This window comes from Mustela lutreola, chromosome 3 (genome assembly GCF_030435805.1).
Source record: "Mustela lutreola isolate mMusLut2 chromosome 3, mMusLut2.pri, whole genome shotgun sequence".
NCBI lineage: Eukaryota > Metazoa > Chordata > Mammalia > Carnivora > Mustelidae > Mustela > Mustela lutreola.
The window spans coordinates 144,909,061-144,934,355 of NC_081292.1; the positions used below are offsets into that span (position 1 = coordinate 144,909,061).

General features: G+C 40.6%; 1 protein-coding gene across 1 annotated transcript in view; it reads right to left on the reverse strand.

Annotated features, from left to right (window-relative positions):
- Window positions 1–5,026: 5,026 nt before the first annotated feature.
- LOC131827112 (myosin-IIIb-like) overlaps window positions 5,027–25,295 on the reverse strand; it is a 34,852-nt gene continuing 14,583 nt past the window's right edge. The window contains exons 5-6 of the mRNA XM_059167070.1: window positions 25,206–25,282; window positions 5,027–5,176 (exon numbers count right to left, since the gene is read on the reverse strand). Coding sequence (XP_059023053.1) covers window positions 5,027–5,176; window positions 25,206–25,282 — 227 coding nt within the window. The remainder of the gene's footprint in view (window positions 5,177–25,205; window positions 25,283–25,295) is intronic.

The following is a 25,295-nucleotide window of genomic DNA, read 5'->3' on the forward strand; positions in this document are numbered from 1 at the left end:
ATAAATGTATTTTCTCTTCCTTATGATTTTCTTAATAACATTTTCTCTTGCTTAATTTATTTTAAGAATACAGTACATAATACATATAACATACAAAATGTGTTTTAACTGACTGTTTAAGTTATCTGTCAGGCTTCCAGTCAATAGTAGGCTATAAGTAGCTCTGTTTTGGGAGACTCAAAAATTAAATACAGATTTTCAACCGCAGAGGGTTGGTGCCACTGCTGTGCAAGGATCAGCTGTAGTTGTAAAACATGTGGGCTTTAGAGTCAAAGTTCTCAGATTCAAACCATTTTCCTCCTGGGTGCGTAAACAGGGGTTTTCTCCCTGGGCTTCCAGTTTTCTCCTCGAGAAAAAAAAAGGGTGATGATGGTCTCTATCTCACAAGGTCACTGTAGGGATTGATGCATTTATATTTGTGAAACACATAGCACCACGCTAGCCACAATCTAAGCTATTACTATTTTTCCACCATCACTTAGCTCGCTACCTAGATTCTACCCCAAATTAGTTTCTCAGGGAATTTAGAAAACATGAAAGTTGATGGTATAGTGGGCTGAACTGTGGCTCCCAGAAGATTGTCCAGTTGGAGCCTGAGAATGTGTGTTCATTTGAGATAAAAATCTTTGTAGATGTAATTAAGACAAGGGTCTTGAGAGGAGATCATTCTGGATTAGGATGGGTTTTCCTAAACCAGTAACAAGTATTTTTCTAGGACATGACAGACAAGAAGTCATCAAGATACAGAGAAGAAAGCCACATGAAAATGGAGGCAGAGATTGAGATTCTGCTGCCACAAATTAAAGAATACCAGAAGTAACCTGAACTTGGAAGGGGCAAGGAAGAATTCTCCTCTAGAGCCTTCAGAAGGAGCATGGCTCAGCCATCATTTTGATTTTGACTTCTTGTCTCTAGAACTGTGACAGAATACATTTGTATTGTTTTAAACCACCAAATTTGTGACAATTTGTTGTGCAGTCTTAGGAAAATAATGTACAGTTTGGGTACAGTTTGGAACAACCTAAGTTTGGCAATGAAAACAAGCCCAAACATGAGCTGGTAATTATCATGAGGTTCTTTTTTCAGCATACTGTAGGGAAACTTCTCTTTAGGAAGGGAAAATCACTGGCTTCAGAGACTGGAATGTTCAGGCCATTCTGTCTCATCTACTCCCAGCCAAACACATTTGGCTAAGAACCCTGAAAACATTCTGCATTTTTCCACAAGGAATGAAGTGGAAGTACTTGATGTGTGGTAAGACAGTGGACAGAATCAGTCTCTATCTGGCCCCAAATAAATGGGCAAGCAATAGGGCTCTTAGATGGCGTCCAATAAATACACTCGCACTACCTTTCTGACTCCCATCTATGGAGGTCAAAGAAGTCATTAACCAAAGATTCCAAGCTAAGGAAAGCTATCTGATTGCCAAGAGGGCAACATAAGTGTATATGTTGAGATAAAGATCCTCTCCCAACTCTATGGGTTGTTGCAATCACACCTATGAAACAGATCTCCTTTTAAGAGAAAAATACATCCAGGTCTGGAACTAGAGGGTATTATGCTTAGCAAAATAAGTCAATCAGAGAAAGACAACTATCATATGATCTCCCTGATATGAGGAAGTTGATAGGGAACATGGGAGGTTTGGGGAGTAGGAAGAGAACAAATGAAACAAGATGGGATCTGGAGGGAGACAACACATAAAAGACTCTTAATATCACAAAACAAACTAAAGGTTGGGGGGCGGGGAGGAGGGGTAGAGAGAAGGTAGTTGGGTTATGGACATTGGGGAAGGTATGTGCTATGGTGAGTGATGTGAAGTGTGTAAACCTGATGATTCACAGACCTGTACCCCTGGGGCAAGTAATACATTATATGTTAATTAAAAATTAAAAAAAAAAAAATGTCCAGGTCATCTGCAAGATCCTTCTAAGCCTTTGAAATTTTAAAGGAGTCCTCAGGAGAGTCATCAGAGAGATGATGCCCAGAGAAATGGTTTTCATTCTTTGCCTCTCCTCTAACTCCTAGAGAAAAATAGCAGCAGACAGAGCAGCAACTGTCAGAGAGCAGTGACTTTTTTTGGAGCAAAGGCATTAGACAAGATGACACACACTGACAGGTTCAGCAAATAGCGGGTGCTGTCATAACAGCAGATAATTTCTCTGTGTTTGCCATGCGAGAAAGACAGTGAGTCACGCAGTATTTCAAAGACAGGTCACGATTACTCCATGTGTCATCTTCTAACGTGAAGGTCAAAAGAAAGGGGAAGGTGCTCCAAAAGAAATGGAGGCTGAGAAGGGAAGAGCAAGGAGACCTGGGTGCAGGCAAGTCAACCACATCCAGGCAGGTCTTGCTTCATAGTTCCTGACAGTGTCCAGGGAACCTATGTAATTATCTGCTTTGTTGACATCTGAGGCTCTCCCCTCACATGCAAGCAACACTTCATTAATTCCTAAGTCCTTTGTAACTTGTGAAAGTCAGGTCTTCCCTTACTCAGTAAAGGGTTTCCTATCTTCCCTTATTTTAGTAATTTACTCAGTTTATTACCGGTAAAGAAGGTTGTAAAGGGAAGAGGCAGGGTGAGGAAAGACACATACAGTGCCAAGAAGCCACATACAGTGTTCTGGATCCCAGAATACTCTGAAATGGACCTCACTGCTTAACTGAAGGGAATTCCAGAATACTTAAAACACTCATAACCAAAGAGGAAAAAAAATTAGAAGCCAAACGGATTCAAAGGATTTTTGTCGTTATTTGCCATTTTCTTTTCTCCATCAGGGAAGAAAATGCTGAGAGAATGAGAGAGAGAGAGAGACAGAGAGAGAACCCCATGAAGCACACAGGTAAATCTGGGTGCCTATTTAAAATATGTAAATGCTTAATTTTTCCCCTCTATCAGAGAGATTTTCTGAGGAAATGTACATTTTTAGCACTCAAAATTAAAATAGTGCACACACACAGGCACTTTGTCAATTCACAATACTTTGTAAGAGGACTGCATGATTCTAATTATTAGGGTAATTTTTAAGTAAATAACTTCATGAGTATAAAAAGCTATGCAGTGTATGTAATTATGCTACATTTAAAACACACACACACACACACACACACACACACACACAAAACACCTCTATCCTTCCTGACCAGGGAATGTCAAGTTGACTGTTAAGGTTGGGACAATGGCAAGTGTTCAGCACATATAATCACAGTAAGGATCTGCTGACTGATTATTGTTGACATTACCTAGTTCAATCTGATTCATCACTTGGGCAGGAACCAAGAGATGTTGTAAAAGGGCAGGAGGTTACTTTAGGAGGAGAAAAACAAAGTTTCAAGCTATGTGTGGATAAGAATCCTTGTTGCCCCTGAGATCTTTTTCTAGCAATTGTCTTGTTCCTGGGGTTCACCCTGTCTGGAAGCAGGCAGTGGGGGCTTGGTTATTTGTGCTTCAGATCTGGAAGTTTCTCCCAAGATGGAAGAAGTGGGATGCAGAGATTACTAGGGACCAGAGATCTGGCTGCACAGAAGCAAGCTCAGAGGAGTCAATGGAGACAAAGTCTATTTAAACATGCACACGCATGTGCGTTCACACACACACACACACACACACTCACATAGCCCTTCTAAGCTGCCTCACATTTACCACCCTATGAAATTTTTGAACAGGTAGTCTGTACACAAACACATGTTAAAAAACAGAAAGAAAAAAATATACCCAAATAGATGATCTCTTATCAAAAGTACTATCTTGCTAATCAGAAGCCACAACTTAATTCTGCTCTTTGGGAGATTATGTGGTCTCAGTAAATAAACTGTGAAAAGTAAATGATTTGTAAAAATCAAAGCACATATACAAATCATCCCAGACACCATTTCTCATTTTCTTACATAGTACTGCATACAATACTGGTTTTGGTCCTGCATTCTTACATCGTTTTGAATGATCACCAGACCATTAATTTTAAAAGTCAGTCGCTTTGTCTGTTCTAGTAATTGCCTGGACTTGTTTTTGTACTTTGGAAAAGGCAAAAAGACCAACCCTGAGTTGGGTGGAATCATTTTTGGAATAATGGTGGGTGGCTGTTCACATCTGGATTAGGTATAAAAGGATAACATTATGATGATGAACGCAACAGAGCCTCATCTGCATATAAATAGACCTAATCAGAAATGCAAATTGCAATCAGGCAAAATTTTTAAAGGCTGTGTGATTGTACAGATAAGGAAAGGTTAACACTTGCATTGTTAAAGTAGTGAGCCCACCCAGAGTCTTCCTCTGAGAGAGAAATGTTTTCGGAGAGTATAAATCTCTTAATCTGCAACCCAGCCAGGAAAGAGCTCCCTGATAGCTTCTTTTTCGGTAACCAGAAGCTTAAGCAGCCAAACAGCAGCCCGATTCCGATGAAAAACAAACAACCAAACCTCTTGCACAAACCTCTTATGAATACATACAATAGAAAATATACTAGCATTTAAATGCCCTCCAAATGGACCTCTTTCAGCACAGTGTCCCATTGAGATGGAAATCGGGATGGAGAGAAGGTCTTTTAACTGATTTACTTTTCTGATATTTTTTTTAGTGCTGCTCTGAGTAGATATGAAAATATAATACTCACTTTTTCATCCCCAAATTTTCCTGAATATTTGAGAAAGAGTCAAACAAACAAAATGACCAGATGTGATTATATAATTAAAAAGAAAACCCTAGTATGTAAACACATTACTTAATCCAAAATTGCATTTTAGTCCTCTGGTGCAAAACACAATAAAGGAGTATTTCAGAAAAATCAAAGTACTGAAAATATATGTAATGGTTACAACACGTCCTATTTTCTTGGGATATGCTGTCTTTCAGGAGCATCCATCCTCTTTCCTCCTCCACTCCCCCTGTTTTCCCAGAAAAGAAATACATTTTATAATCAGGCTTTCTCTGGTTTGGCCAGAAATTGTTCACTAACTATTTATTATTCCTCTTAACCAGCCTCTTTCACAAAGAACTAATGAGCCAAGAGCGCCATCTTGTGTCCTACCTTGGAATCTTAAAAAGCGTTTTCACAGGATGCATGTCAAAGAGGGGAGGGTCTCCATCCCCCAGTTCAATAGCTGTGATCCCCAAGGACCAGACGTCACACCGAGCGTCATAGGAAGAGTCATACTGCTGCTCACAAGCAATGACCTATCAGACAAAAGCAAAACACATCAACCCCACTGCCACCTCCGATGTCCTAAAAGACCCATGGACTATCCTAGCCCCCTCTTAGTTCTTTTGGTTATTCTGATATTGAATCCCAGTGATAGCAAGGGATGTGTCATCTAGATGTTATTTGTATGTGCCTGATTTGTCAGCTCGATGTTCATTAACTTTATAAAATATTTCAATACAATAAGCATGCATTGAACCCTCTAGCAAGCACAGTGCAAGAGGAGGCATGGTTCATACCTCGCTGAGCCTGCTCTGACATCCCTTAAGGAAAGTCTTTGTCTGCCTTCACCTTATTACCAGCTGCTGAATTAACAGCAAGGAACAGTTGTTTGCAAAGATGCTTGTTTCCTGCACAAAATCTCCAGGAGTGTGGCCAATTGAGCAGAAAGATGTTTGGAAGACTGGAAGACTGATGTCGTTAACATAAAATAGGAACCACTCCCTTCCATCCCTTTTCTCTAAGAATACCTGCCCTTTCCACAAACCCCAGCAACTGGTTTGTAGTTCAGTAGCGCCAGCTGTATCTGTTACTGGGCTGACTGTGTACTAGAGCAGCAGAACCAGAAATGTCCCTGGGCTTGTCCCTGGTTTGGGGAGCATGGAACCCTGTGAGGAAACCTCTTTCTAGCAACCTTTTGAGTTAGACAAGAAAAGCCCCTCCACTGAGACTTGGGGCTGTCACAGTGGGACTGGAAGAAAGCTGGGGTAGACCAGAAAATGTTGAAGAACCAGGTGTCCCTATTTGACCCCAAGTCTATCTCCTCAACCAAGGATGACCCTTGGCTACAGGCAGGTAGGAAATTTTGTACTGCTCTAAATGGCCTATGTGGCAGACAAGTGACATCACTGAAGAGCCCTGTGGGGCCAGAGTGACAGGCCTACCCGCCCTGTTAGGCCACTGGAAGGTATTTGGCTTTGATTCTGAGTAAGATGGGCCAACCAGCTCTGAAGAACAGAGTGACAAATTCTGCTTTCACGTTAGCAGATCTCTGTGGCTGTTACGCTGAGGCTACATTAAAATGGGACAGGAGTAGAGGAAGAAAAACCAATTTAAAATGCTACCACAAGAATCCAAACTACAGACAGTGAGAAATAATCAGACTGATTACATAATTTTGAAGGCAGAGCAAACTAGATTTGCTGACTGGGGCTCATGAGAAAGAGGAGTTGAAGACGAGTCCACAGTTTTTGACATGAGCAGTTCCAGAATAGAACTGGTATTTGATGAGATGGGGAAGACAGGAGGAGAAGCAGCTTCGGGTTAAAAGGCAGGAGCTCTGCTGTGGACCTGTTAAGTCTGAGATGTCGGTGAGACTTCGGATGGAGAAGTTCATTTTAGCAGGGTGAGTCTTATACCTGACTAATGACCTGAAGAACAAACATGTGTTGTTTTAAGCCTCACATGTGCAATATTACAATGGTAGTGACAGAAAACTATTATATCTCTTCTTAGTCAGACCCATTTAATTGGCCTTGCAATGCCAAATAATGCCTACCGTCTCACCTGAGACCTGGTGCTTTTGCTTTTATCATTGCCCTCTACGCTTCTCTTCTGGTTTCTGAACCGAAGTAGCTCTTTTCATGTTCTTGCATCCCTGGCCTGAACCCAGCCCTCTCTTCTGAATAGACTAACTGCCATAGAATATTCTGCCATTTTAAAACGTGATTTCTAAGTGTGCATTCAAACTAAAGCTCAAATAATTCCAACTTCAGAAGCAGAAGCCATTTCGCAGTCTCCCCAAACCTCCCTTCCATATCCCAATCAGGTGAGAAACACTGCTATTTTTAAAGATCTCCAGAGAAGGCTATTCACCACCTTCCCTTTCAGAAATGACATTTCTAAACATGTGGAACAAACATAATTTTAGACCTATCAATCAGCAAACAGCTCACCATTCTTACATGTTCCTAAGAGGGAAAGAAAAATAAGACTCTGTCCTTCTCCAGCAAAAGCTACATCCAACTAAAATTTAAAGTGAACCTATAAGTAAATGACAAACCATGTCCATTCTAAATGTCCTAAGACAATATGAACTAGCATGTCCAATAAAGGACACGAGCTCCAAATGCTTGGGATATTAGAGGGAGACCATGCCTGGGGAAGTAAGACAACAAAAAGTGTCAGTACCCAAAGTCCACACTTTATGGGAGGAAATTCAAATCAACTTCCAGCCATCTTAGATGTGACACAGAAGACAAGTCCAAGAACCCATCCAAATGTGAGAATGGAGATATCCTAATGTTTCACAAGTGCAGTCATAAAATATTCAAAATATTTATCTGGTTTCAACTTCTCTTTACAGACAGATCTTATCTTCGGTTCTGTCTGACTAATAGTATCTTTTGGCCAAATTCTCCTCCCGAAACTTAGTTTGTAATTCAACAAAGAAATTCTTTAAGATCAGCTTTCAAAAGAGGTTTACAGAAAATTTTGCTATTAAAATAATTCACAGATAATTACTGAGTACCCATGAGTCAGGCATGGTACCAGGTCCTAGAGAGGGAAAGCTAAGTTCACACATGTAATATTCACAATTTAATTCCACATTGTGAATTTAAATTCACAATTTAATCTTCATAATCTTCTGTGAGGTAGGTGCTATCCTCACTTTGCATAGGTGTGGAGACTAAAGCATAGCACAGTTAAATAGCTTACCCATGGCCCACAGCTAGTCTTTGTCACAGCCAGAATTTGAATCCAGGAAGAGAAGAGACAAGTAAACAAAACATTATAATATGATAAGTGTTCTACACAATAAAGTTTATGTTCAAAGAATGGCTGAATTATCAGCTGCTGCACTCATATTTTGAATAAATTAACCAGGTTTCTTGAGATTTTTGTCACTTAAACTCCCATCTCCTTGAAAGGAGTCTCTTTCAGGAGCAATCTTTCACAGAAGTAAAAGACCCCTTATGTGAGCTACATGTGGGATTCATAGACACACCCTAAGAGGATGCACCACAGCTGGGGTCAGCACATCTTGGACCTGGATTCCTTCTCTATCCAACACCAAAATCTACAACTATTTCTTAAGGAGAAGTAACCCCATTCTCCTCAGCACAGTATTCTCCTTATTTCTAGGTAAAATAAAGCTGAGTTAAGAATGCTTAGATGGTCGATTGGTCTTTGGTTCCCTTGCCCAAAGGAGAAGGCAACCTTTCAAAGAGCTCTCTGAATCAGATGTTCTGCTACTCTCCTAAGAAAAGGGCACTGGCAACAGCAAATAAGTATACTGTGCTGAGACCAAGTTTCCCAGGTTCTGTAAGTCATGTTTAACATGAGGGGTAGAGAGAAACAGAGTGAGATGGCATGGACTCGGGCCCAGGACCCCAAACACCTCATTCTCTTGTATCTCTTCACCTCACTTCACTACCACCACCCCAAGAAGGAGACGTTCCCAAGGCAAGTGTACACATACATTCCTTGACCTCAAGTCTTTGCTTCAATCATAGGAGTATAAATGATGTTGGTGGCAGTGGAATAGGGAGGACGGAATAGGTATAAGAAAGAGCTCAAGAGAAGACCTGCAGGATTGGTCTTCCCTTGGAGAGGGATTTAATATGGGAGGTTAGGGAAAGGGACACATCCAGAAAGACTGACATCTTGATCCTGGGTGATCAGGAGAATGATGGTGCCGTCAGGGATGTCGGGAAGAGAAGTCATTTTGGCAGGCAGTATGACAAGTTCAAATTGGGTCTGAGTTCTACCCCTCACCGGATATAGAAAAATAGCTTGCACTCTTGGGAACTCACTTTTTTCCACATAAATGCAGTGAGAAAACCGAAATTCTCTTAAGATCAGAAGCAGACTATATACTAAAGGGTAATGATAAAATATATGTTTTCAGTGACTACATGAAGTTTTATGTTACAGTAAATATATCTTACATCTCAGAACTCTATAGATGTAAATCCTCCTATTGTTAGTTGCCAACAAAACTCCTCAAAATTTGTAGTTTTAATACAGTTATAAGTACCAGAAGCAGATACCAGGTTGTTTATCATAAACTTTAACAAATTTGTGTGTCTATCTTAATCCAGTGTTGTGAATAGAAACCTGCTAATAAATGTCAATTTTATAAAGTATGGATTCTCCAAAGTTGATTTTAAAGTCCCATAGCATGTTGGAGGTTGATGTGAAGAGGATGTGCCTTCTGCAGTGTCCCATGAGACATGTATATGAACAGTTACAAATGTTTAGTGTACCCAGCAAAGGCTAAGAGCATAGCATTAAATGATTCAAAACAAAGACAGAGTCCTAGTACAGTACTTGCTAGTGGCCTAATGACTCCAAGATTAAAATATTCTCCTTTTGAGGTGCCTGGATGGCTCAGTCAATTAAGCATCTGCCTTCGGCTCAGGTCATGATCCTGATCCTCAGATCAAATCCCAATCAGGCTCCCTGCTCAGCAGGGAATCTGCTTTTCCCTCTCCCTCTGCCTACTGCTCCCTCTACTTGTTTTTTCTCTCTCTCTGTCAAATAAATAAATGAAATCTTTAAAATCATAATAATAAAATAAAATATTAACTGACTCTTGAGAAGTTTCAGAGGTACATAAATTTACATAATTCTGCATAACTGCCTTTAAAAACCCAAGTCTCTGGCATATCAGTGTTTATATGGTTTCTGAGTTTTTTTTTTTTTTAAGATTTTATTTATTGATTTGACAGAGAGATCACAAGTAGGCATAGAGGCAAGCAGAGAGAAAGAGAGATGGGGAAGCAGGCTCCCTGCTGAGCAGAGAGCCCAATGCAGGGCTCGATCCCAGGACCCTGAGATCATGACCTGAGCCAAAGGCAGAGGCTTAACCCACTGAGCCACCCAGGCACCCCTGTTTCTGAGTTTTAATAAATAGTTTTAACCACTTGGTGCTAATCTACATTAACCTCATCATTTTTTTTTATGTTTTAAAGGGGCCAGAGCCTTGATGATCTCAGTAAAGCGACCCCTTAAGTGAACAGAAGTAACCCACAGTAAGGATTATGTCTTATCTTTCTTTCCTTCCTGTCCACATCAATTTGTGGCACACTTCAGGGAAGCCGTGTTGAAAAATCTTCAGACTGGAATCTGAATGCAATTCAGAAAGTCTGAACTCCATTATTTACTAGCTGTGTGCCTTTGAGCAAGTCCCTTGAAAACTCTGAGCTGAGGCTTCTTGAGTTATAGGGCTCTCACTTTCTATCTATAAAAGAGAAAGGTGGGAAGGAATGATCTCTGCTATCCCTTCCAGCTCATATACTCTTACGGCTTTATGCTTTCTAAATAAGTGATTTTGGGGTTGATCTCAAACAGAGGTTAACCTCTCCATGCAAATTAGCTAGAGCAAACAGGTTATTCTGGAGTGTGAGCCAGAAGGCTGGAACCTTAAAGACTTCATTGTCAATATTTTGTAAAAGGTCTTAAAGTCTATGAAAAGATGCTGGTTGCTATGATAATGCCTGTTAGGAAAGATGAGCTTCAACATCAGAACAATGGTTTGGATGCCGGTTAATGGAGTATGTTCCTACCTTGAAATGTGAACTTATGGCTTTTCTGGTACCCTTAGACTACACTGATGCTTATTTTAAGATGAGGAAAAGCACTTATGCTTGGATTACTAACAATATCTATGCGTTAGCAGCCACAGTGCTCAATGGCAATAGCTATTGAAATGGGCTACTGAATAGCTACTGAAATGGGCTTGAGCCTCCCAAATGTCAGTCATTACTCCCTTGGCTGCCAAAAACTTCTCTTTCTAGAAGAACATGAGAACAAGAAATCAGTTTTCACTAACAGTTTAGCTCTACCGGTCTTTAGAGCAAAGGCTAGCAGTCAAACATCTTTGTTAGGGCAGTTCTCTTTAGCCTTCTTCAGGTTAATGTATTCCAAAGTTCCAGACCCTCTAAATGTCCCTTGTCATTCCTTCCCACCCCACAGAGGGAGGACCTCCTCCCTTCTCCCAAAGAAGTTCAGGGCTAAAACAGCACCCACAACTTGATAACACAACTGCTTTGACAAATATCATCTCCTGGTCCACCACTGGGCATGGTCAGTAGATTTCTGTTGAGGATAGGTGACCCTTTCCTCAGTTACCAGGGGAATGGCAGAGAAAAAACAACTCTTAGTTGCTCTTGGATTGTAGAAAAATTTGTACCTTTGGCTGGTGAAAGAAAATCCAGAGCCAGGCACTTTCATCTTGGTTTTCCCAATCCCTTACTAGATTACATTGGCAAATTACCTCAACTCCTTGCACCTCTTCTTCCCATGCAAACCAAGCAACTGCTTTCTCTGGGCCTTGTTTTGATGTACTGATTATGAAAATGCTGGTTACCCAGATTTTTCTATGGTATCAAAATTAATTAGAGATATCACTGTGTCACTGATGTATGGGTAATACCTATTTTGTTTACTTATTTACCCCTTTTTGCATTTTCTAAAGTGTCTATAGGGAACATGAATTCTTTCTGCAACAAAAAGCAAATATTGTCTGTTTTTTGTCTTGAAAACCTAAATAAGTACTGAAAAGTTTGCCTTAATTTTCAAGGACATCTTTCATTCCTCTAGAGTATTTGTTGGCTATTGGGATTTTTCATCAATAAGTTGGCAGGTTAAAGGTAGTATCTTGGTCATGAAACCAGGTTCCCATGAGATTAACACAAGAAGAATTAAACAAATTCCCTTTCCAACAATAACCCTTTCTATGTAAGCACAAGGCTACAGGTAGTACTTTCACTTCCTTAGGCCATCACGATCCCATGAAATGCTCCATGATTATAGTCTCATTTCAGCCTCGACCAAGAGTAGGGCTTGCTGATAAAGCTCTGAAGATAGAATTAAAATCCACTTTCTATCTCTTGCAAAAAGACTTGGGCTATAGGAACCTGAGGGAACAAAACTGTCTCTCCTCATCTCAAGGTCTTCATTATCTAAGAAAAACACCTGTATTAGATTAGATGTAAAGGGGATAAAAGACAGTAACATATGAGCTCCTGCATTCAGAAAACCTAGATTTCTCTGACAAGATATTTAACTTAAACTATTTATCAAATTATATATCAAAGAGCTGTTGGACTGAAATCTCTTTCAATAATGTGACTTTAACCAATACTTTCAAGCAAGTAGTATTATAGGAGCACCATCTAATATAAGGAAAAATATTTTTTACTCATAAAAAACAGCTCATCAAACTTAAAAAATAATAGATGTCACTCGGACACTCGCATTTTCCCACTAATATTTTTAAATGTCATTAAAAATGCAGTTAGGTTTGCCTTATATGTTCTGATTTCTTACCTTACTAGAATTGATGGTGTGATACAAAATTGTAATCAAAGCTCAAGATTAAAATTTCACTCAAGTACGCAGGCAAAATGCTGTTATTTCAAGAGCTAAATTCAGCTCTAAAATCGGCAAGGCAAATAGACCTAGAGCTATTAATCCTTGGCCGACCTTGAACCCAAAAATGCAGTCAACACACTGCCAAATAAGATGGGCTGAGAGGTGCACGGGCAAATAGGATTCCTCATTTTGCTTTTTGCAATTTATGTAGCATAATCGGTATATGTTATTGATCCTAAACATTTCTGAAACAGAACTTTTCTTGAATTGGAAATTTCAGTTAAAAATATTTCAATGGCAAATATTATTCACCAAATTTACATACAAACATCTTAAAGTGTTAGAAGCTGAGATACTGAATAAACATATGAAGTCTCTTCCTTTTGATGAAATATAACTTCAAGGAAGGATACATTTGAGATTTGCTTGATTTTTTTTTTTTTTTTTTTTGTAAAGGGAATGTGGATTAGAAGATCTGAAATTGATAGGATTGGTTGGGTTTTCTTTTGGTGGGGGTTCTTTCATAAAACTCAAGGCTAGAATTGAAACTATATTTTATATATTGATAAACTGCCAAAAATAATTTAAATTATTTTTAAACTATCCTTATGAAAATCAGAAAGGTCTCGAATTAAAATATAATGTTTACAAGACTTTTCTCAGGATTGCTAACATTCAACTTTGCCTTTAGAGAAATAAAACAAGGTTCAAATTAATGCCTGCGCAATACCAACTTCCCACCATGGTAGTAGAGGTTAGAGGTGAACTGGTTTTGGATTTGAGGCCAGGCTGACTTTGCACTTAAATTCCCCAAAGCCCCAGGAATGTGTCATTTATTCTTACTTATGTGATAAGCCCCATATCCATCTCAGGACCAAAATTCACAGAACTCCTTTGTGAAAGGTAAATTAGTGTGCCCATATTGTTCTATGCACCCTTAGTATGCAAAATGTTCTGAATCCATGTAAGGACACAGTGAGGAGATGGTATCTATGAACCAGGAACCTAGCAGGCCCCACCAGATACTGAATCTGCAGACATGCTGATCTTGGACTTCCAGCCTCTAGAACTGTGAGAAATAAATATCTGTTGTTTAATTTAAAAAAAAAAAAAAGGCTCTAAATGAACACATTTGCTTGGAAACCCAGTATAATCCCACTGTCCTCCCCCGTTGCAGCAGCTTTCCCTACCAGAAATGGATGCAAGAAGGGATCTTAGGATCTAGATTTTGTCCAGAGTTACACAGCTGGTTTGTGGCCATACCAGGAGCAAGATCCATGGTCCCCCCACTTCCCTCCTGAGAGGCATCACCTGGGAATTCTTATCAAACAGAGAACATTAGGTCATTGCCAAAGAGATTTCATGTACCATAAGCCATAGCCACAGTAACTTCCATACCTGGGAGCATGTAAGCACACCCTCCACTTAAGCAGATGGATTTACTGCTGCCTCTCACTTCCTTGCTGCCCCTGCCCTTTGCCAGCTAATGTTCCATTTCTACCAGGGTTCAGTTAAGGAAAGAATGAATAGCAGTTCTACAATTCAGGGCATTTTATAGCTTGTTAGGTCAGGTTTTATTACCCCAATGAAGAAACAGATTCAGAAAGGTTAAGAAACGTGCCCAAAGTCACACAGCTAGTAGGTAATAGAATTGAAGCATGAGCCCACAATAAGAAACTAATGGGGATCTGGGGCACCTGGGTTGCTCAGTGGGTTAATTAAGCCTTTGCCTTTGGCTCAGGTCATGATCTCAGGGTCCTGAGATCGAGCCCCACATCGAGCTCTCTGATCAGCAGGGAGACTGCTTCCCCCTCTCTCTCTGCCTGCCTCTCCCCCTACTTGTGGTCTCTCTCTCTGTGTCGAGTAAATGAATAAAATCTTAAAAAAAAAAAAAAAAAAAAGAAAAGAAAGAAAGAAAAGAAACGAAACTATAACAGAACTGCAGAAATGGAAAGGAAGCAAATCAAATAAAATATCTGAATGCTCCAACATAGGCATACCCCTTTATTTGCAAGTTGTCTCCGGATTCTGTCCTCTCACAGGCTGATGTCACCATGCAAACCAGGATGCCCTTGGGAATGTCATACATTCCTACCAGGGAGTCATTTCCTTTAACCTTCTAAAACTAAAGAAGGTGTGGAAAAAACCTGGGACGTAATAGAACACTACAAATACTAGTCTCCCCACACACCACCTGCTCCTGCCTCACCCCCACCCCAAGGCTCCTGCCTCACCCCCACCCCAAGGCTCCTGTCTCACCCCCACCCCTTTCCTGAGGCTGAATACCCTCCTCCCTTTGCTTTCTCAGTGACCATCAGGCAAAAGACCAAATGCAAGGTTTGGCCTAGGCATGAAATCCCTTTCATGGGACTGAACCCCTGGGCCCTGGGCCCTGGGCAGGGCAGTGGAGGCCCTGATGGAAAGGTAGCCACCAGGTAATTTGGGACTCAGAGCTCTGGAAGAACCAAGGCCAGGTCTGACATTCCATCAGCAAGTACTTTTGCCCCTGTGGGAACAGTTTGGCCCTTCTCACCTTCCCAGGGAGGGGTGGGAGGACAGCCTCGAAAGCTCCAATTATTCACAGAGGCCCTTATTTTGATACTACTTGCTCATCACTGAGTGTGGGATGGCGGGAGGAGAGGAGATAAAAGGCCTCTGCTCTGGCCCTCCATGCTTCTGCACATCTGGGAGCTGAAGCCTCAGATGGAGTTCTATATTTAGACCCACCGAGGAGGGTGACAACATGTCACCACCACCTCCAGGGCCAGCCCCCCACCTCTGCACTAACATATGACACATGACTCAACTTCCCTGCAGAGCTCCAGCTGAGAGAGGACCTCTTGCTGAAGCTGAGGTTAAAGGCTGGGGCTGCACTCAATCATTTTACCCTTACCCTGGGCCCTTCACCCACCAGAGCCCCAAGTACCTGGATTGTGCTTCAGAGCCCTTCAAGGCAGAACCACTGTGGGAATGCAGGTAGGGTCAGCCCAGAACAAGAAGGAAAGGAATCCCACTATTTCTTAGAAGCTGACATAAGAGTCTGGAGGAAATCAGGGAAGACAAATGGGTATAGAATCTCAGGAATGAATATCTTAACCCTCACAATAACTTCCTTCAAGATAAAAATCAGGAACATCTTTAAAGCTTTCATTCCGACTGGGCAGACGCATCACGCCTTCCTGTGCCGCCCAGCTCCTCCTGCATTCATGGTGCACCCCCCAACTCCGGTGGAGGCTTGGGCACCACGGGGCTGCCTGGAAACCTCTGGAGAAAATGCACATGCTGACCCTACTTTCTAATCGCACTTTCCAGTGAGTGCTGGCGTTGCATGGGAAAATAGGTGACACCCAAGTCTTCCAGTCAGTGATCTGGGTGCTAAACCCCTCACTTGAATCTCCTGAGCAAACAAGCCTTGCATTTCTTTCAGAGATATGACTGGCACATGGGATCCCAATTATCCCCAGTCATTTAAAAAAAGTCAGGTAAAAATGGACTCTGATGTTCTCACCATTTATGCCACTTCTCCCATACTGAGAGCTTGGAGAGATCCTGCCTTCATCATCAGAGGAACACCAGAGCCATGGAATATGTGAGCTAGAAGAGGTTTTTCTCCCAAAAACCTGTAAATCTTCTCTGAGAAACAGAAGAGAGCTTGGAGGCAGAAACTACCCAAGCCAATCTCTTCTTCTTACAGATGAGACCAAGTTAGGGAGGGCCAGGTTCAGACAATACGCACCACCATTTTAAAAAATACTTACTATGCCAGGGACTGCACAAAACATGTTCAGTGCATCATTTGATTTTGTCCTTTGAAGCTGTTTTTTTTTTTCCTTCTCATTTTACCTCTTTAACTTCTCCCCACCTTACTAATCACAAATATTCAGGAACTTGCCTAAGGTCCACGGTTAGGTGGGTAAGCAGGATCTACAATTTGCTCCCAGGTCTGACTCCAAAATGTGTGCTCTTAACTTTTCTCCCCAAACTGAAGCCATATTAAAATAACTAAGCCACAATCGCTTTCTAAAAATGAGTGGCAGGGCTAAAACTAAAATCCAAATCTCCTAAATTCTCTTCTGAAGAACTTTGTCATTTTGTTTTTTTCAGATCCTTCCCTTGGGGATTAATCACATTGGCTTCTAGCATCATGTTGAATTATTACATTTTCCTCAACATATTAGGAAGGATCATTCTTATCTAAAGTAATTATAAAACTGACAATGTTTAAATCTTATCTCGTACACTGGTGGTCACAAACGGTTTACGCTAGTATAGTGGTTAAGGACTCTGGAGCTAAATAGCTGGGTTCAAAACCTGGTGACATCATAATACCTTGTCCAAGGACAAGAAGAGTCTTTCTGTGACTTACTTAATCCAAACCACTGGACTAGTAATAGCACTGAAATTATGGAGTTATTGTGAGGGTTATAAAAGAATTCATTCATATAAAGCACTTAGTGCCCAAAAAATGTCTGCACCCCTATGTTTACTACAGCATTATTTACAATAGCCAAGATACAAAGCAATACAAGCGTCCATCAATAGGTGAATGGATAAAGAAGAATGTGTTCTTTATATACAATGGAATATCACATAGCCATAAAAAAGAACGAGAGATTGTGACAACACAGATGGACCTACGGGGCATTATGCTAAGAGAGAGAAAGACAAATACCATATGATTTCACTTACACATGGAATCTAAAACACAAAACAAAAGAACAAACAAAGCAGAAAGAACACCATAAATACAGACAACAAACTGGTGGTTGACAGAGGGGAGAGGGATGGCGTGATGAGCAGAATAAGTAAAGGGGAATGGGAGGTACAGGCTCCCCAGCTATGGAATGAATAAGGCATGCAGATGAAAGGTACAGCACAGGGAATATACAGTCAATGGTATTTTAGTAGCATTTTATAGTGACAGATGATAGTTACACTTATGGTGAGGATAGCATAACAGAGTTGCTGAATTACTATATTGTACTCCTGAAATTAAAGTAACATTGTGTGTCAACTACACTTCAATAAAAAAAAAAAATAAGTAAATAATAAAAAATCATTTTCTAACAAAAATAAAAAATAATGCACTTAATACCTGGTATATAGTAAGCACTCAATAAATGCTAACTCTTATTTGGGGACCAAATCCATTAACTAGAGCTTAGGAAGCGAAATGCTAATAATGACAATACTATTTCAGTTCTGTAGTGTTTTTATGGCTTTCTGAGCCCTTCAACACAAAATATCTCGTTTGTCATCTCTAGTCCTGGCAGTACTAAAGGAAATCACATTATCGTATCATTTAGCTAGGAAAAGCATAATTAATGAAGGCAAGAGTGGTACAAAAAGCCTGTGATATTTCTGCATTGGTGTCAGCTTGTTGTTATGGCAACCGTCCCCTGTCAAGACCCTTTTTCAGGCAGAGACCCAGTTTTGGAGCCGTCACAGCACATCTGTTTCTCTGCTCAGCTGATTAGCTCTTGTTTGCAACAACGAGCAGATGGAAGTAAAAACAAAAAAAAAAATTTTTTCTGAAAAGAAGCAAATGTTTACTTTATCCACAAGTCTGCTTTCTAATACAGAAACAGACCTTTAGTTGTTTTAGGAAGATGCCAAGTAAACTGGATCCTTAATATATGGGCTACTTCTCTCACAGGTGGGACTGTAAAGTGTAGTCAACTATAAATTACTGGTGATAGGTCCTTCATGTGTGTGTCTTTTTAAAACAATGGTCTCATGCTCCAGTTTCAGAATACTATTCCACTACATCTCTGTGCGTCTTTGTTGTATGAGCTATCTCAGCACACATTCTCCACACTGAACACGCTTTGTGAACACACTAAAGTGAAAGAGTACAGGGCTAGGGGGTTGGGAAACCTAAATTCTGGGACAAAGACTGCTCTGAACTGGCACAGAGAATACCCTCTCTCTGCCTTAGTTTCTTCATCTGTCAAATGGGACTTGCATTCCATGCTGTCTGTAAGGCCAAAAAGTTCAGGACTTAATAGGTATGTGGATTTGGGCATGACTTCTTTGAGCCTCACATTCCTCAGTGGTAAAATGGAGAAAATAACATCTACTAGAGAGAGCTGTTGAAGTGAAATCATGTATTAAGCATCCCTAAGCTAGTTCCTGATACATTAATGCACCCTCAGCAAGTGAAAGTCCCCTGCCCATCATACACTGCTTAGCAGGTACAATATTTAAACTATCTGACACCCAGCTGGCTCATTGCACTGGAGCTGGTCCTTGAGGTCCCTTACTTGACAGATACGACCTACAGTGGCTGAACCATTAGAAGATCTGGGGTGTCCAAAGGAAAGAGACAGGCACCTCTGGTGGCCAAGGAGAATTCAAGGGCCTCTGGATGCCAGCCATTTACCATCCAGAATGGAAGTATTTCAATAATTTACCAATCAGCATGGCAACACACATGCATATCAGTTAACACCAAGGCATTATTCTAACATAGTCTACAAATGTCCCCAATAATAATGATACTTTGATCCTTTTTCTTGAGTTTCAGTCACTTACAAACATTCAGTTTAATTCTTTGCTACATGTGACAGTGGGAAGGGAAGATGAAGGATCAATTTCTCCAACCTCCACCATCACCGTCAATATCCATAAAGTAGGCTTATATCCCATTTTGCTATAGACCAGGATATTTTGAGGCATGAATGTGATGCAAATACTAGCAGAGCAATACCAATACTGACAGTGGACATGGGTTGTATTGGAAATCTTCTAGTTCAGTGGGTCACAAAATATGGATCCTCGTCACCATTACCGACCTATCCCTACCACTCAGTATCCCTAGGCACTTAGCCTGCCAGAACCTTGTATTCCTTATCTATAAAGTCACATACTCATGTCTAACTGGTAACCTCACAGATAGTTGTGAGCACTTAAAAAAAAATTTGTAAAAGTTATACAGAAATATGAGATATTATTATGCCTTTTATTATAGGAAAATGGCTGTCAGTATCAGATAAAGGGCTACTATCTAAAATCTATAAAGAACTTACCAAACTCAACACCCAAAGAACAAATAATCCAATCAAGAAATGGCCAGAGGACATGAACAGACATTTCTGCAAAGAAGACATCCAGATGGCCAAGAGACACATAAAAAAGTGTTCCATATCACTCGGCATCAGGGAAATACAAATCAAAACCACAATGAGATATCACCTTACACCAGTCAGAATGGCTAAAATGAACAAGTCAGGAAACAACAGATGCTGGCAAGGATGCGGAGAAAGGGGGACCCTCCCTCCTACACTGTTGGTGGGAATGCAAGCTGGTGCAGCCACTCTGGAAAACAGCATGGAGGTTCCTCAAAAAGTTGAAAATAGAGATATGACCCAGCAATTGCACTACTGGGTATTTACCCTAAAGATACAAATGTAGTGATCCGAAGGGGCACATGCACCTGAATGCTTATAGCAGCAATGTCCACAAAAGCCAAACTATGGAAAGAACCTAGATGTCCATCAACAGATGAATGGATAAAGAAGATGTGGCATATAGGGGTGCCTGGGTGGCTCAGTGGGTTAAGCCTCTGCCTTCAGCTCAGGTCACGATCTCAGGGTCCTGGGATCAAGTTCCACATCGGGCTCTCTGCTCCGCAGGGAGCCTGCTTCCTCCTCTCTCTCTCTCTCTCTGCTTGCCTCTCTGCCCACTTGTGATCTCTCTCTGTCAAATAAATAAAATCTTAAAAAAAAAAAAAGGAGATGTGGCATATATATATACAATGGAATAATATGCAGCTATCAAAAAATGAAATCTTGCCATTTACAACGACATGGATGTAACTAGAGGGTATTATGCTAAGCTAAATAAGTCAATCAGAGAAAGAAAATTATCATATGATCTCTCTGATATGAGGAATTTGAGAGGCAGGGTGGGGGTTCATGGGAGAAAAGGAGGGAAAAACATGAAACAAGATGGGAGTGGGGAGGGAGGCAAAGAATAAGAGACTCTTAATCTCAGGAAAAAAACTGATTGTTGCTGGGGGTGTGGGGGGGAGAAATTATGTGGCTGGGTTATGGACATTGGGGAGGGTATGTACTATGGTGAGTGCTGTGAATTTGTAAGACTGAGGATTCACAGACCTGTACCCCTGAAGCAAATAATACATTTTATGTTAATAAAATTTTCAAAAATGAAATTGGCTCTCAGGAGACAGTAGAGGAGAAAAGAGACAATAAACATGGCTAATAGGAATATATATAAATATCTAAGACATAGGCTAAAGTAAGAGGCAGGAGACCAGAGCTCAACGTAAACAAAGGTTTGAGGGAGGTAACCTGTGTCACATATCTTAGGAGATAGTTAAAAATGCTCAGCTAGAGATCAGGTAGGACAGAACAAAATTCTGAAGGTGCTGGGTACCCAGGTCGGAAGGCAATCTGCTATGCTTAGTACATCCAGAAAGAACTGTGTTTGCCTTAAACACCTGAGGCTGTGAGAGAATGGTATGTGTGTGTGTGTGTGAGAAAGAGTGTGTGTGTACAAATAGCCAAAGCTGGGCTCTCTAAGCTAGCTCCTCTAACATGCAGACGTGTAGATTCCAAATGACTGTCTGATTACCTTGGAAACTTGAATTATTTACTAGAGAGGAGGGGTGTTAAGTATTTGGAGGGTTATTATGGGTTGAGTTGTATCCTCCAAAAAAAAAAAAAAAAAGTTGAAGTGCTAACCCCTGGAACCTCAGAATGAAAACTTATTTGGAAATAGGGTTGCTACAGATATAATTAGTTGAGTTAAGGTAAGGTTATACTGGAGCATGGTGGGCACCTAATCCAATATGATGGACGTCCTTATGATAAGACAGCCCTGTTAAGGCAGAGGCACAGAGGGAGAGTGTAGATACTGGAGCTGTGCAGCCACAGGTCAAAGACCACCAGCAAACCAGGAGAAGCTAGGAAGAAGAGAAAAAGGATCTTGGAAGCTTCAGAGACAGCACAGCCCTGCTGATGCCCTGATTTTGGACTTCTAGCTTCCAGAACTGGTAGATAATAAATTTCTCTTGTTTTAAGCCACAAAATTTGTTCTATTTTTGCTATGGCATCCCTAGAAAATGAATACAGAGCTGACAGCGTTGGACCTCCAGGACAGAAGAGAACCTTCTTTACCTTCTTCAACACAAGATCAGCCTCATGGAAGTAAAGGAGGGTATCTGTTTGTACCAAGGGTACCTTAACTGGTGGCTACTGGAATGCTGGAGCCACTACTGCTTAGGCAAGGTTGTTCCCAAGTCAGTTTCTAACTACAAAGACGTGCAGGTTGCAGGGGGCAGTCTGGATTTTTGATGGCTTCACTTAGCTGCTGAGTCAACAAACTCTGCAACTACCTACTTTGTTCTTACACAAGAAACTAAATTTCCTATTGGTTAATTCATTTTGCTCAGGGTAATCTGTTAAATATATAGTTTCTATGCTGAATGTTTTCTTTCCTTCTTATCTTCCCTGACATAGTATGAAGTACTAGCACACGAAGGACACCCCTAGAATTTTTCTTATTCTATATTGCTGAGTTGATACTGCTTTTACCCAGTATTTTTCAACTTTAGTCATATCCAGATGAGGCAGAGAGAGGGAATAAATGGAGAGTGCTGATAATCTGTGAGTCAATGCCTGCCACAGCCTTGAGCTGCCCCAGTGAACTGTACGTTTGGACTGCTCATCAACATTTGATTGTGCTATGGTCACATTCCATTAGCTACCTGGTTTGTAGTATAGCCTATTTGAACTAAATATTGAAGTTACTCTAGCTGGTGAAATAAAAATGGAAATAAAATTGGGAAAAGAATAATTGGGTCCCATTTCTTAAAAATAATGGTTCAAGGATCTTTCAGCTGCATTTTCAAAGTAAAAGCACTGGTCACCTGTAATTTCATCCCACTGGTATTGGCACTGCATGCATTGTTGTCATGTTTAATCTGAACAGCACTTATTCACACTAGAAAAGTGAATGCATATTAAGATCAATATACTATGTAGGCTGTCATATGAAGACAATGTTCATTTGAACCTCTGCTGATTATACTTTCAAGATCTGCTCTTGACCCAAAGCTTTGCTCACCAGGGAGGATATAAATGTTTGTAGAATCCACCTGTCAAATGGAAGATTGTTCCTGTGGACATTTTTACAGACAGTTATGAAGCAAAAAGCAGCTTTGTTGGAAAGAGTAATTCTCCATTTAGAAAATAAAAACATGAGGATTGTGTGGGCTTAAGTTTCAAGAACCATAGCCTGGGACTGACAGCATACCCGGGCAGAAGCAGGCATCCTGAGAGAATCTTTGAGGCAGGCATGAGCCATCAGGCACTTGCTGCTGAAAGGCACTGTCAAGGTCTCCATGCGGCCATCTGCCTACTCCTCAACTTAACCACTCTAGCAGGTAGGATGCCATGCTGGCTTTTCCCTGCTGAGAACACAACCAGTTCCAGACAATCTGGACAACAGAAGCTCACCACAGATCACTATACTGTCCCTTCTAGAAACATTCCCAAATATTTTATTCAACCTGGATGAAACTGAAAAGTCACAAACACCTCATGAGAAATGTAGAAAGTCAAGGGCAGGCTTCTCTTATTTACATTTTGTGATTCTGGAAACACTAGCTTGCTGTGGGTTAGAACAAAAACACCATCTTCTGTGTTATGTCACCCTAAATATGAGCTGAGTGGCCTCCATTATGCTTTAATAACAGATCAATCAAAATCTACAGAAAAATTTGTTGATACCAATAGTTGTAAAGCCTCCTCAAACTATCCTCCAAATTCATCTTCTCCTCTGGCTTCTTTTTTAACCAATATATTCATTTATCCAAGAGATGCTCACTGAGCACCTAGTGTATCAAGCACAGAACCCTGCCAACAATTATAACAGGATGATCACAGTGTGCTAATGGGGGTTCTAAAGGCTGCAACAGAAACAGGGATAGGAGCCTCAGCCAGGGATTAAGGAAGGTTTTATACAAGGACAGAGGCATTTGTGCTAACACTTATTAAAGAGGAATGCTTCATGGTTCTGAGGGTTACTCCACAAGATATAACAATGCATGGAAGGGTTTAAAGGAATGCTATATCAACATGGATTTGGGGTGAACTTGTTGTTCACTACTCCTGAGGCTTAAGAAGTAAATTAGGAATCAGTAACCTGAGAAGAGGGTAGATAGGTAGATACAAGTTAGAATACAAAAGGCTTTGTTCACCATCTAAACGAGTTTTGATTCTGTCCTACAGTGTTTCTCAAAGGGGGGTTCACAAGGTCCCTATGAAAATTTTTATGTTTTTGTTGCAATGATAATTTTATTAGTAATAAAATGACAGGAACAGTGATAAAAACATATTCCAAATCATCGGGATGAGCGTTTGCCTCACAATTTCAGTGCCCCTATTTATGTTTATTACTAAGTTGGCATAAGCCAACAGAAATGTACCAGTCTGAGACCAAAGGAGATGCTGTTTGAACAAAGATCACCCTAGCTGAAATTGAGCAGAGTGGTGGGAGAATGGGGTCACTACATGGTATACAGTAGTAAGTAGGACAAGATAACTGAAAATAATGTATGCTGTCATGCTCTGAAACATACTCATACAGCAGAGGACAACTAAATTTCATAAAACAGTGTCATTTGGCTCATTAAATTAAAGGTGTTTATTTGAATAATACTGGCTTTGTAGCTTTTTCATAACACATCTTTTCCCTTGTAGTTTTATAGTTCTATAAACATAAGGCACAAGAAGTTTATATCTAGTTTTATGTTTTTTAAATCCTATTTAAGAAACATTTAAGATTTAAATAAACACTGAAATCTACATGGCTTTTCTTTTTTCTCCAAAAGAAGCCTGTCCATTACCCAAGTATGAAAAAGGACCATAGACAACGGTGAGCCACTGAAAAACTTTCAGCACATTGGTGTGAACCGATTATGGTGGTAGGAGACCACCTGTGCAGTCACAGAGAGGAAGAACGGCCATGGGAACAGAATGGAGATAGAAAGACCTTTAAGGAGAAGACTGCCTGAGTACTGTTATTAAAAGCTCCCATTTGCTTAATCCCAGAGACCTGCTCAGGGCAGAGGCCTCAGGACTGTGGAATTAAATGCTGATGGTGCAAGCAAAGCTGTGTCGGTGTTTCAGGGTAGGCCTTATCTCGCTGGAAAATTCCCCAAACTTCTCCATGATTCATCTCACGGAGGGCTCTGTGATGATGCCAGAACTAAATTAGGACCAAATCCCAGGTTTTACTAGAGAGCCAAAAAAGCATACAAGAGAAATTGCTATCGACCTCAGAACAAAAAACAACCAGGACCTCTGCATATAGTGCTGTAGTCCATTTGGAGCTGAAATCTTTCTCTTTACCAAGCCATGTGTCACTGGGGCTGCACCTATCAGGGAAGGTGACTTGCTAATTTATACAAGGCTGGGTAAACTTGCTAAGGCATGACCCGTGGAGAGAGCTGCATATTCTGGGGGAACACCTTTTTCTAATTGCATGAAGGTAATTTATAGGCTAGCTAAGACTTAATCCTGCTTTTCTCAGATTATGTGCCATCATTATCACTCCCCAAACCAGAATTTACAGTTCCAAAAATTTGGGGAAGCATATGATTTTCTCATGAAAAGGCATAGTACCAACACACTTAACAGATAAATGTCTTCTACTTACCTCGGGAGCCATCCAGAATGGGGTGCCAACAGATGTGTTTCTCCGTAGACGTGTACTGGTGAGTTGAGCTGAAACACCTATAAGAAAAGA